The 12,696-nt window shown below is 44.2% G+C and overlaps 1 protein-coding gene across 13 annotated transcripts in view; it reads left to right on the top strand.

Annotated features, from left to right (window-relative positions):
• The first annotated feature begins 249 nt into the window (after window positions 1–249).
• AAK1 (AP2 associated kinase 1) overlaps window positions 250–12,696 on the top strand; it is a 154,108-nt gene continuing 141,661 nt past the window's right edge. For 6 of the 13 annotated variants that reach the window (XM_074332110.1, XM_019718461.2, XM_074332109.1 and 3 more), the window contains exons 1-2: window positions 407–600; window positions 900–1,284. In XM_074332110.1, the coding sequence (XP_074188211.1) occupies window positions 1,122–1,284 (163 nt within the window). In that variant the 5' untranslated portion in view covers window positions 407–600; window positions 900–1,121. Of the gene's footprint in view, window positions 384–405; window positions 601–899; window positions 1,285–12,696 lie in introns of those variants that run through there. The other 7 variants (XM_074332111.1, XM_019718510.2, XM_019718505.2 and 4 more) reach the window with 5 other exon arrangements.

Raw genomic sequence — 12,696 nt, 5'->3', positions numbered from 1 at the left:
GGTGGAAATCCTAGTCCCTGGCAGTTTCTTTACCGGATGTGTTTAAATAACCGAATCCTCACAAATGCACCACCCCACTAACCACCTTCGAGGCCGAAGAGGCCACTGCCATCGCCTCCGCCTCGCTGGCTTCTCCAGGGGCATCCTGGGAGTTGTAGTTCCCCCCTGGGCAGCGCCGAACTACCTTTCCCATGGTGCTCTGCGGGTCTGGCGATTTCAACGTTCTTTTCTAAAACTCTCTCCGCACTGACACCCCCTTTTCCCGGTCCCCTTCTCTCCGACGACCCCTTCCCGTGTGTCGCGACAAGGCGGCGGGCCGCAGGAGGGCCCCAGCCGTCCCCGCACCGCCCCTAGAGGCACTTCCGGCGGCGGTTCACTTCCTGGTTGGGTGGATGGAGCCGGGCGGGAGCGCGCGCGGGGGAGGGGCGGCGGGTCAGTCTCCGCCGGGCGCTCCGGGGATCAGCTGGCGGGCGGGCGGGTGCCGAACGCGGCCCCGGCTCTCGCTGCAGCGCCGCCTCATCTCCGTGTCGCAGGCCGGCCCGGCGGCCGTGACAATGTTGCGGGGCTGGTAGCTGGGCGCCGGCCGCCGAGCCATCTCAAGTGGGTGCTACCGGGATGCTGCCTCGCGGGGCGGCAGGGAGACCAGGGAAGAGGGGGAGGCAGTGCTCGGCTGGGTCGGCATTGCCCAAGGCGGCCCGGATCCCTCCTTTTTCTGAGCCCCGGGCACGGGGTCCTGGGTTTTGGGGTCGGGGACGTGTTTTCAGCTCCAAGATTTTTCTCCTTAAGGAAATGCATGAAGCGTTTCCCAGGATGATGGCTTTTGCTTCCTCTAGGACTCAGCAGTTGAATTTTCAAGTGTGTTACTGATTCATCCTCTCTCTCTTCCTCTGTCATCACAGGTTTAAACTTACACGAATCGCTCTCTTGAGGAGGAGGGGACCGCTGCGCGATTGACACGCATATTCCTGTAGGCATCCTCCCTCAGCCCCCACCCCCACGGCCGGATTCGGGTGGCTCCTTTCCGAGCTGAAATCCGAGAAGAAATCCTTGGATCTCTTGTTTTCTTTTAAAAAAAATCTAGAAGCTGTCGGTATTTTGCTTTACTGCTTCCTATTCGCAAGATGAAGAAGTTTTTCGACTCCCGGCGAGAGCAGGGCGGCTCTGGCCTGGGCTCCGGCTCCAGCGGAGGAGGGGGCAGCACCTCGGGCCTGGGCAGTGGCTACATCGGAAGGGTCTTTGGCATTGGGCGACAGCAGGTCACTGTGGACGAGGTGTTGGCGGAAGGTACGGTAGGACTCTTGCAGTGCGCCGTAAATGAAAATCTTGGGCTGATGCAGCAAGATTCTGGTTTCTAGTTGTTGAACGTATGAATGGGTTTTGACCAGTTGACCCTCCCTTCCCTCTTTCCTTGCCCTGTGAATCACTGCCCTTGAGAAATTTAAAACAGACGTGAAAGTGACAGGGTTTATGGGGTGGGGGAAGGTTGCCCCAAATTGTTTACCTCAATGGCTTTTTATGTTTTAAAAAACATTGACAAGCCAAATCTTGTGTGCCTCACTGAATTATGAGGAGCAGATGAGAAAACCTATATGTGAAAGTGCAAAGCTTCACATCAAAGGTAGGGTAGTGGGCTTGTCATTCTAAAACTTGAAATCATGTGAGGGCTGAAGAGAGGAGGGTTTCTCCTTCTCTTTCTCCTACCCAACTTTCCCACTGCCAAGAACAGGCATTGGAAGAAAGACAGGATTTTCAGAAAATGGGAATGTTTTTTCTGAGAGCCAAGGCTCTTGGATTTGACTGGGTTTGTTTCCTGACCCAGCTGTAATCAGGTCCCCAGGATGTAGCTAAGATAACAGAAATTACATGAAATGAATGTGGTTATTTTGAAATCAGTCCAGTAGGCCCCTCTTCCTCCTGCTCCTGTTTTAGTCACCCCTCCTCGCCCCCCCCCCCCAGGAAGAATTACTTGAGAGTGGCATCATGATTTTTGCTTTTCCTCTGTTGGAGAAGGTGTTATTAAGATCTGCTCTGTAAATTCCATATCTATATCTAAATCTATATCTATTCCCCAGGCTTTCTGGAAATCTTCGCATGTCTCTTTTCGTAACCTTAACCTCGACCTTCATAATTATGCCACACTCATACTTTTCACAGCCCATTGCCTGCCTAGTGTGCTTTTATTTTTAATAAAAGCAGCAATTTTCTTGGCATGAAGCTATTCAAACTAATTGGATGGGGCCAGCTTGCTGTAGGTTGTGTTATCAGCCGAGAGGGGATGGGGGAAGGGGGAGGCCTCTATTACTGCAATATGGTGGTGGTGGGGGGAAACAGTTTATTAGCTGGGGAAGGAACCTTTTTGCAAGCTAAGGTTGAAACAAGATTTTTCAACCTGGGCCTGGGAAATGCCTGTGATAGTGAGTCTTGCAGGCAGGTCAGTGGGAGGAGGAAGAAGCTGTGTTTGGCTCTCAGCTTGTCTAAACAGTGGATTCAGCTGGGCCCAGTTTTCTGGGGTTAGGGTTAAAGCCTCTACTTTAAAAACACTGTTTTTAAAAAGGTCTCACGATGCCCTTGTGAAATTGTTGCTCTTTTCCATCCTCAGTACTGCTCTAGCTAGACTTAATGTGGGGCCTGAGTCACTGTCCCTTTGGATCTTTCCTTGTGGGCTTTGGTGCAGGATGGGAGATGCTTCTGTGCCTGCTGCCAGATCCGCACCCTTGAGTCTGATGTGTCTCTTTCATCCCTGTGCCAAAACCCTTGACTGCAGTGGGATGGAGACATGAAGGAGTGTGTGTGAGAGAAATCAGGAGGAGTGATGGGGGCACAGAGCTCTTTCCTTCTCTCTGAATGGCCTCTGCTGACCTTAGAGCCCAGGAGCATTTTGTTCAGCTAGGATATTCTCTCATTGTAGATGGTGCTACCCTAAGCAGTGCCTGTCCTCAGAGTCTGAGTGATGGGAAAGAGAAAAGGCAAAGTTGGTCTTTGTTATTTAGGTTGCCCTCCTTTTCCCCAGAATTCATCCCTGAGAACTGTACATCATGCGTTATATTTTTAGAGGAATGTAGGGCTTGCAGCTCTGCATTCCTTCATTCGTACGTTGGACAGACAGTTATGGCGTGTCTGTGATGAGCCAGGCACTGCGCTAGGCTCTGGGAATGCGATACACAACTAGAAGCTGGAGTTTACAAACTCCTTTGAGAGATGGAAAATAGCCACTTTGGATAGAGTGATATGTGCAATCATAGAGGTACATTTAGGGTGGCCCCCTATTTTCGAGAGCCAAGAATTGCTTTGTGCCGGAAGTGACTGACTGAAGAATGGATAGGAGTTACCCACCAGGTGTGATGACGTCATGGGCAAAGACTAACAAGACAGTCTCCTGTAAAGCTGGGGATGGCAATGGTGCCCTCTTTATGTTCTCTGACTAGAATGGAGTTTGAATTTGTGGCTATTAGAAGTGTATGGCTATGTAGGAGCCAGTGTACCAAGTATTTATGTAGCAGAAAGTGATAATTTGACTTCTTCATTCCCAATTTGGTTGCCTTTTATTTCTTTCTCTTGCCTGATTGCTCTGGCTAGACTTCCAAATACTGTGTTGAATAACAGTGGTGGAGCGGGCATCCTTGTTTGTTTCTGATCTTAGAGGAGAGGCTTTCGGTTTTTCACCATTAAGTATATTAGCTGAGGGTTTCAAACACAGACTCTTATTACCACCAAATCCCACTGATCATCCCTTTTTCCCTAACGTGGGTATTCGTCTATGCGTTACAGTGTGGAATGGCAGGAATCTCAAGGAGGAGGTGCTGGGGTAAGACAGGAGAATGCTGGGCTGCCAGCCCTCCATCTGCAGCGTCAGTCCTGCTCGCCTAGTTTCACTAACTACCGTGTTTCCCTGAAAATAAGACCTAGCCGGACAATCAGCTCTCATGCGTCTTTTGGAGCAAAAATTAATATGAGACTCGGTCTTATATTATTATATTATGTAGATAAGACCGGGTCTTATATTAATTTTTGCTCCAAAAGACGCATGAGAGCTGATTGTCCGGCTAGGTCTTATTTTCAGGGAAACACGGTAGTTTAGCAGGGGCTTGTTTGCAGGAAGTGAGGAGCATAAGTCAGGAGTTCAGAGGGATGTGGCTATATCTAGGCTCGGTACAGGGGAGGGTATTTTCTCTCTAATTTTCTCAGCAAGATGCCACAATGAGATGCTAGATCATGTCTGATGTAATGGGCATGTAATGTCAAGGAATGATTTGGTTTAAGCTTCCAGAATGAGCTCAATGGGAAAATTGGAGCAATGCTTAAAGAAGGACTGAAGCTATGCTTTTATCATACCTCCTTAGCTGTATGAGGCCTTACATCTAAGCTTTAAACAATAAATAAATGTTTGTTGAATACCTGCTGTGTAGAAGACAACATTCCAGAACTGCTTAAGTTCTATATAAGGTGGACCAGGTGGCCCTTCTGAACAATTTCTCACCTACACTAAAGGAATCTAGGTCTAGAGGTAATGAAAAATAAGTCTCCAAATCAGTAAACTTCAACAATTTCTCCTACCTACTACTTGCAGTGCTTAAAAATGTGTGTGAAACCACCTAAAAAAAACCCAAAGACAGCCACACACACACACACAATATACATATATGACATATAATTCTAACGTGTTGGTGGTACCAGTATGATCAACATGATGCATGCATGTATTCATTTAGTGTACGTTTGCTGGTACCTTCTTTGCGGCAGGCACTGTATTAGGTTCCAAAGCTACCAGATGGATGGGACTTAGATCCCGCTCTTACGGAGCTCATAGGCCAACAAATAACCCAAAGATAAGTGTCCATCACTTAGCATGACGCTTGGTGGATAAAAGATGGTGGTCAAATGATGTTAAGAGATGGTAAAGAGAAAGGGCCCCGGGGTGAGGGTTTGCAGATGAAGTGTGCTTTGAACAGGAATGGAAATTGCCCAGCAGATGTTCCAGATGAGGGTTACCCAAGGTCTTCTAAACAGAGAGACTAGCAAAAGTACAGAGTGGTGAAAAAGAATGAGTTCCGAGAATACTGAGTAGTTCAGTGTTATTTTGGTTAGTACAAGTTTCTCTTCCGGAATCAAGGAAAGAGGGACATGGAATGGTAGAAGGCAATTCTTTTACAATTTGCTCCCAGGCTCTGCTTGCTGCTTGTTTTGTTCAGTGGCCCTTGGCCGTTTGAGTAACTATTGAATTAGGTATCCACTATGTACTGCTCCCCTCTGGGCCTCACCTCTTTGTGGGGCAAGGGAGTGGCTAGTGTCTGGGGAAGGAGTGGTCCTGAGGGTTCAAAGAGAAGCAAGAAGCTTGAAGCAGAAACAGGTGGGGCAGTGAGATGACCAGTGTTACAGAAAGGAGTCAGGGAAGACAATGAGAATGTTTGATCAGAGCAGAAGGTATGTTGGAGAAAAAAGAAAAGGAAAAAAGATTATGGAGAGCTTTAGTGCCAGGCAGAGAGGTTAGTTATAAGCACCCGAGGTCTTCTCGACGCAAACACCAATTTGATCCCTGCCACTTCAGATGTCTTTGCCTTCTGGGAAGTCTGTTTTTTTTAGTGGCAACTGCAGATTTTCAGGGGGTGGTTTGTGAATGGTGTCTTCTTCCTGGCTTCGGGCATGATGACGGTTATAGCTTTGCTAAATATAGCCAAATCTAGAATTCAGAAACGAAATCCAATTGCATGGTCAGAGTCTTTCCTTTAGTCTTTCTAAGTCATGCTCATTTGATGAGAGAAGAGAGAGAAACAGTTTTACATGGGTTTTGAGTGGGAGGGTATGGGGGAGTCGTACACTTGTACCTCAGTAGCAAAAACTGCATGTAGAGTACACCGGAAAAGCTTGATAAATATTAATAAAGTGCACATGAAAAGATATTACTGCATCAGAGCAGTCATTTTAACTTCCAGTATTTGAAAGTTGACACTTCAGAAAGGGGACTAACACCATCTACCTTCATCTTGTACCCTTCAAAGGATATGTATTTTCAGAGCCTGTCCTTGTTTAAGAAATAATAGACATCTGCATCTGAAAGAGCCAAACAATAATAATAATAGAATGGTATTGTCTGCTGCAGTAGCATCTAACACTTCGAAGTGGCTAAGAGTAGCCTTCAGTCTACTTTTCTGGAGCCATCTTTTGGTGCAGTGGAAGGAGCCCTGTAGTATAAATTGGGAGATCGAGGTTTGTTGGTTCATTCATTGTTTGTTGGTTCATGCCATATTCAGTAATTGTTACTGAGCGCTCACTATGTGCTGGTCATCATGCAGTGATAAACAAGACATGGCTCTGCCTGGAGCTCACAGTTACAGAACTTGAGACACAGGAGCCAATAGCTCTAAGGATGTGAAAGGGCTAGACGAACAGACATGAGGAAGCAGTTAATTTTACAGAGTGAGGAGTAATCAGGGAAAGCCACAGAAAGGTGATATTTGAGGTATGTCTTCAAAAATAAGAACTTATTAGATGGTCAAGGTCGAGAGAACATTCTTGGCAGAGAGAATAAAATAAAAATTCTTTGGATGTAGTAGCCACATTTCAGTTGCTTAACAGCCACATGTGGCTAGTGCCTAGTCTTGGACAGCAGAGATAGAGAATAATTCATCATCATAGGAAGTTCTGTTGGGCAATAGTTGGTTTGAGCAATAGTCTCTAAACTTTTTGGATAGAATAGCACTATCAGTTAGAAAACATGCAATCCCTTCATATGTGTATGCTTGTTTATTTATAAGTTTTATCGATGTCCTGCTGTCATTAGCTGTGTCTGCTATTGAAAGCACAATATATACTTAAAATGTAGTTCGTTATTTATGGTAGTGGATGCAAATCCATATTTTAAATAATCTCGCAAAGGTCTTGGTGAACTTCTTGTCATATCTTACTAGATTGTGATTGTTTCTACATTGTATTAATAATATGGCTGATGAAGAATGTACCAGTAATAGAAATGAGGCACTGCCATTCTCTTGTTCATTTATGTTTGTGTTATCTTTAATCTAAGATTTCATTGCAGGAATCTTTTTATAAGCCCCTTGTTTGTTTTATGAGGGTTAATTAATTTAAAACAAATGTAATTAGTCAATCCACTTAAGCAAGCACATGAACTGCAGTACATCTCAGCCTGTGCTATGGAGCGTCCATTCTTTCTCAGGATTCCATCAGATTTGTATGAGACGCATGATTGACCTATGGACTGAATGGGAGCACTAGTGTTGTGCCATATATTAAATATTAGTAAAGATAAAATATTTTTTAAGATAAAAGTTAATACAGAGAGTGTCATTTTCTTTCTATATCCAAGGGGATTGTTTTGTGTACTTCTGTTTGGAGATCACTGGTCTAGAGCAGTGGTTCTCAACCAGCGGTGATTATCCCCAGGTGACATTTAGTAATGTCTGGAGACATTTTTGATTGTCACAAGGAGGGGCTAATAGTGACATCTAGTTGGTATAGGCCAAGGATATGCTAAGTGTCCTTGTGCAAAGAATTATCCAGCCCAAAATATCAGAAGTGCCAAGGTGGCACAACATGGTGGGTTGGCCAATGTGGCGAGAGAGAGAGAGGAGTTAGGGCTGTCTCAGAAGGGTCTAATTTGTTGTTTGACTTCAGGCAAATCACTTAATTTTTAAGTTAATTTTCTCAGACTCAATGAGCCAGCCATCTTTCTTAACCTATTGTGGTTAAAAGTCTTTATACCAGGCCGGCCAGGTGGCTCAGGTGGTTGGAGTGCCAGCTCCTACCGTCAAGGTCACCGGTTTGATTCCCATATGGGTCAGTGAGCCCACGTTCTACATTGTTCTACAGCTAAGATTGTGAACAAGGGCTCTCCCTGGAGCTGGGCTGCCGTGAGCAGCCGGAGGTTGGCGTGAGTGGCTGGCAACTGGCGAGAGCTGCCGGGAGCTGCCGTGAGTGGCTGACCAACGAACAGCGACCGACTGCCTCAGCCGGGGGGGAGAGCAAGGCTCGTAATACCAGCATGGGCCAGGGAGCTGTGTCCTACACAACTAGACTGAGAAACAGTGGCTTGAACCGGAGTGGGGTGGGGGAGGTGGAAGAAGTGGGGGAGAATCTTTACATCATTTTCTGTATGACATAGCTACTTCCAGAAGTAAACCAATAAACCAAAGGAGGTAGAATGGCATGCCTTTGTCTTTGCAGGCTCTGGCTGAGGGAGGTTATAACAGTGCTCTACCACTAACTGATACGGATTATGAGCTTTAAAAAATTCTCCCCACATTCCCATAGCTAAGCAATCCCAAAGTGTCATGGGAGCATTTTCTGACTTGAATTGCTCATAGGTTCAGTTGGGCAGGGTTATGAAAGATCAGAATGTTATGAGAGAAGATACTGATAATCCTTTGTGCAGGGAAGAATTTTCAGGAAGAGCCTAACACTTGCAGTTAGGGGTCTCGGGTTCAAGTTCTTTCACTTCTACTAGTCAGTATGGCTTTGGGAAAGTCATTTAACCAATGCGAGCCACTGCTTCATTTGTAATAGATGTCCTTCCTACCTCGGTAGGGATGTTGTGACCATGAGAGGATGGAGGTAGAATGGGAGTGTGTAAGAGACAGCTTGTCCTGCTAGCCAGGAGTGGCACGGTGTCTTGAGCAGCTGGGACATTCTCAGTCTGAGATGGCGTGGCAAATAGAGAAGTAATAGAAGACTTGGCTTCTGCCTCCTCGTTGACACGATATGACCAACGTGCAAGAAAACAGTGCACCCCACACAGTACTAGCTATTGAAATGGTGGGGTGTATGGTGTAGTCTCAAATTATGGAGGAGCTGAATGGAAGGAGAACAGTGAGGACTGAAATGGTTAGGAAAGATTTTGTGAAGATGGATTGTTCTTAACAATCAATCTTAAGACTCTTAAAAGAAGAGTCTTTTCTCCGGAACCCGTTCTTCGAGGAACTGTGTTTTAGGGAACTTATCTAGTTCAGCACGTTTGCATATGTTATATTTTTAGTAAAGTTGAAGTAAGTATTGCAACACCGTTGGTCTCTTTTGAGGAACAAAGTTGCCTACATCAATACATCATACATTCTGTGTTTATACCCAAAGCAAAAAAGTCTTTTCATTCTGTGTCATTTTGAATCGCTCAGGAATAATGAATATTAGCACATTATGGCAACACTGGCTGCAGCATTTTGTGCCTCCTTTCTCCCTCCATTATCTTTATTATTATTAGTCTGTTATTTTTATTATTATTTAGCTTATTATGTATACTTGCAACAACCTCAGTTCTTCTGCTCAGTAACAGACAATTGTTAGGAAAGAGGAGTCCTTATCAGTGAGACTCCTACCTTGGCAGAGGGTGAGTTTCTCACGTTGGAACAGTTGAAAGAGTAAAAATTCAGGAGTTTCATTTGATGTCTGCTGTGAGTGAATCAGATTGAGCTGGTCAGTTTTCTCCTTGGGCTCTGAGTTAACCTTGGCAGACAATGGATGGCAATGCCAATTGAAGCTTTGTTATTTATGACTTCTGAAGAGCCGAGAGATTATTGGATGAAAGAGTTTATGGCATCCCTATGTTATTATAATAGAAGGCCAAGCATAGCATTAATGTTAGATTATCATTTGTAATGACAATGATCTTAAATAATAATGTCTTTCATCTAGGACATGAATCTTGGAGAAAGTATATAATGCCATCCAGTTTGTTTGTTGCCTGCTTTTAAGGATATTTATAGCTATTGTGCTGGGGCCTTTAGTATGAGAGAAAGATCGTTGTCCCTCTGGTTCTCAGCATACAAATTGGAGAACAAAATGGAGACTTTATTACCCTTTGGAGGCAGGAAGAAAGAAGAGGGCTCAGGCCTCGTCAGGTGGCCCTTCCTGGAGGATTGGGGCCTGCGCATCATTTACAGAGGTGGCAGGACTCCTGCTAGTACCGTGACTCGTTGTTTTCCTCGGTGAGTGAATCTTGTAGGGTCAGGAAGTGCTGATTATCTTACAGGTTTGTTAGACTTGTTTAATTTTCCCTGGAGGTAGTCTTCTCTATTCCTTAGACCTTTGTCCTCCACTATTGTTAGAAGCCTACGAGTCTTGGTGGTGGTGGGGTGGGCAGTGTTGGAAGAAATAATTCCACCTGGCCTTTTGGATATGGAAAAAATCTTGGTTTGACCAGAAGGTGTAACTCAGTAACGATTGGGGGAAAACCTGATATTCAGTGCTGTCTTTCTTCCCCTGTCCCCCTGGAATAAGGACACTATGGTGGTCTCCTTAGGAGAAGACGTTCAAGGTTAGCATCGTGTGGGGTGTTTTAAAAGCATGGAAATTGGAGGGAGGCAGCCCTCGGCTTGAATCCTGGATCTGTCCGTGTGATGTTGGGCAACTTGCTAAGATCCAAGCTTCTCGTTTACAAAATGCAGCTAATACTCTGGGTAGTTATAAGAATTAGATGAACTAATGTAACTCTTAACATTTGGGTGCATGAATTTTGTTGTTATCAGGTAATATTTGTTTTGCTGTGCATATAAATTAATGGAGCTAGAGTGTTGGCGATCTCTAGAGATAGATATATAGCTATATAGATATAGCTACATATCAGAGTATCCAAAGTCCAGGATGAGGAATAAGGAGAAGAGAGAGAATCTCAGGTAGATAGGGTGCTATTACCGTGTTTCCCCGAAAATAGACCTAGCCGGACAATCAGCTCCCATGCGTCTTTTGGAGCAAAAATTAATATACGACCAGGTCTTAGATTAATTTTTGCTCCACAAGACGCATGAGAGCTGATTGTCCGGCTAGGTCTATTTTCGGGGAAATACGGTAATATGATGGGCCCCTCTGCCCTTGAGGAACTCCTGACACCAGCTGCCTATCCAACTTTCAAACTCCTGTGCTCTCACACAGATCTTCTGTTTTATTCAGGCCTGTGCCCTCCTCATCTCCTGTGTACCACAAATTTAGTTCTTTCCACTGCTTTACTCCGTGCCTGGGATATCCTCGCCTTCCTCACCTGGCCTTTGTCCTGCCTAAGCTCAGTACTCACCACACCTCCCCGAGTCATCGTCCGTCCTCTGTCCTCTGGATGCCTGTGGCTCTTGCTGGCTGTGCTGACTCTTTGGGCCCATAATCTCAATGTTTATTTATCTACTTCATTTGTATCTCCTGGGCAGGGTGTAAACCTTAGGTTTATTTTGTATCCAATTCAGGACTCTTAAATTTGAACAGTGCAACAGTGGGTACTGGAGAATAAATTAACTGAATGAATAATACAGTAAATCAGTACTAATTCACATTCACTGGCCAGGCACTAGAGACCAGACAGATCTGAGATATACAGACCTCTCTTATCCCTATTCCAATAATATAGTAGATTTATGTTTGGGACCTTTATTACAATGATAAGAACTATTGCATCTTCTAGGCTTTTGGTCAAGTTGAAAAAATTCAAAGCAAAGTAAAACACCTTCCAGAAAACCATGTAAATCTGTCTTTAATGATTGGATTCAATTATGGGTATCTAATATTATCAATCTCAAAAGTGGAGATATAAGGTATAAGCACCTTAACTATATAAAGAAACTGTAAAACTGTTTAAATGCTGTATTGTGAAGATGAAGAAGGTCCCCTTTATCATCTACTTAAAGGGGTTCAAATATATGGTCATGGAAAGAACTGACTCTGGATGGTGAACACACATTGTGACATATAGATGATATATTACGGAATTCTACACCTGAAACCTATGTAACTTTACTGACAATTGTCACCCCAATAAACTTTGATTAAAAAAAAAAAAGATCCCCTTCCCCAATAAAATCTTTAAAAAAAAAAGATGGAGAGGGTTAGGTCAAGTATGAAAAACTCATATTTTCTAGCTTGTGGTGGTTGTTGGCCCACAGTAAATTAGGACAGTGATTCTCAACCTATATTTGGAATAGTGAGCGTGGGGGCAGAGGACAGATAGATAGGAGGGGAATGTGTAATTTGAAAAAGCACAGGCTGACCCCAGGTCCAGCCAGGAAAGGAGGGAACCTCAAAGAGGATGAGTTGTATCCCCTCTTAAGAGGCATATATTATAGACTTAGGGGGTTGGGGTCGGGAGAGCACATGACACTTTTATATTTATCAAGGAGGATATGGTTTTTAAAAGGTTGATAAATATGGCACTTGCAATTATAAACTGAGTCTAGAAAGGTGGTGTCTGAAATTGATCACTGTAGCTCTTACACTGTAGGCAGGCACCGGTTTCTCCCTGTTCTTGCTACTTTCAAAGAAGTAAAAAGAGGGACCATCAGTAAAGTCGTGCCTGGTGGTTTGCCCTGGGAGCTCCATGACCTGGTTGAAAGGTCACTTCTCAGTGGCTCTCTGACCAGTGGTGTTATTTCACTTGGAAAAAGTTACTCTTAGGTAATACAGACTTTCCTAGAAGGTGAAGTGTTTCTTTCTCTTTTAAAATCATAGTTTTAGAATATTAAACATATTAATATGTTGTTATTAACATATTAATAACAACATGGGTTAAGTGCCTGTGTACCCACTCAGCAGTTTTGGAGTGAGTTTAAAGTGATATGATGGGATAATATCCAAGTCTATATATTTACGTTCTGGTTCTAGGGTGAGCTCATAGAATATGAACAAACTGTAATATATGAGGAAAGGGAAGTAGATCATCACTTCTTTTGTATATCTTCTCAATGATCTGGATACATCATTTCCCTTCTCTGA

This window comes from Rhinolophus sinicus, linkage group LG05 (genome assembly GCF_036562045.2).
Source record: "Rhinolophus sinicus isolate RSC01 linkage group LG05, ASM3656204v1, whole genome shotgun sequence".
In the NCBI taxonomy this organism is placed as follows: domain Eukaryota; kingdom Metazoa; phylum Chordata; class Mammalia; order Chiroptera; family Rhinolophidae; genus Rhinolophus; species Rhinolophus sinicus.
The sequence above is the reverse complement of the archived record's forward strand: the minus strand, read 5'-3'. Positions and strand labels throughout refer to the sequence as shown.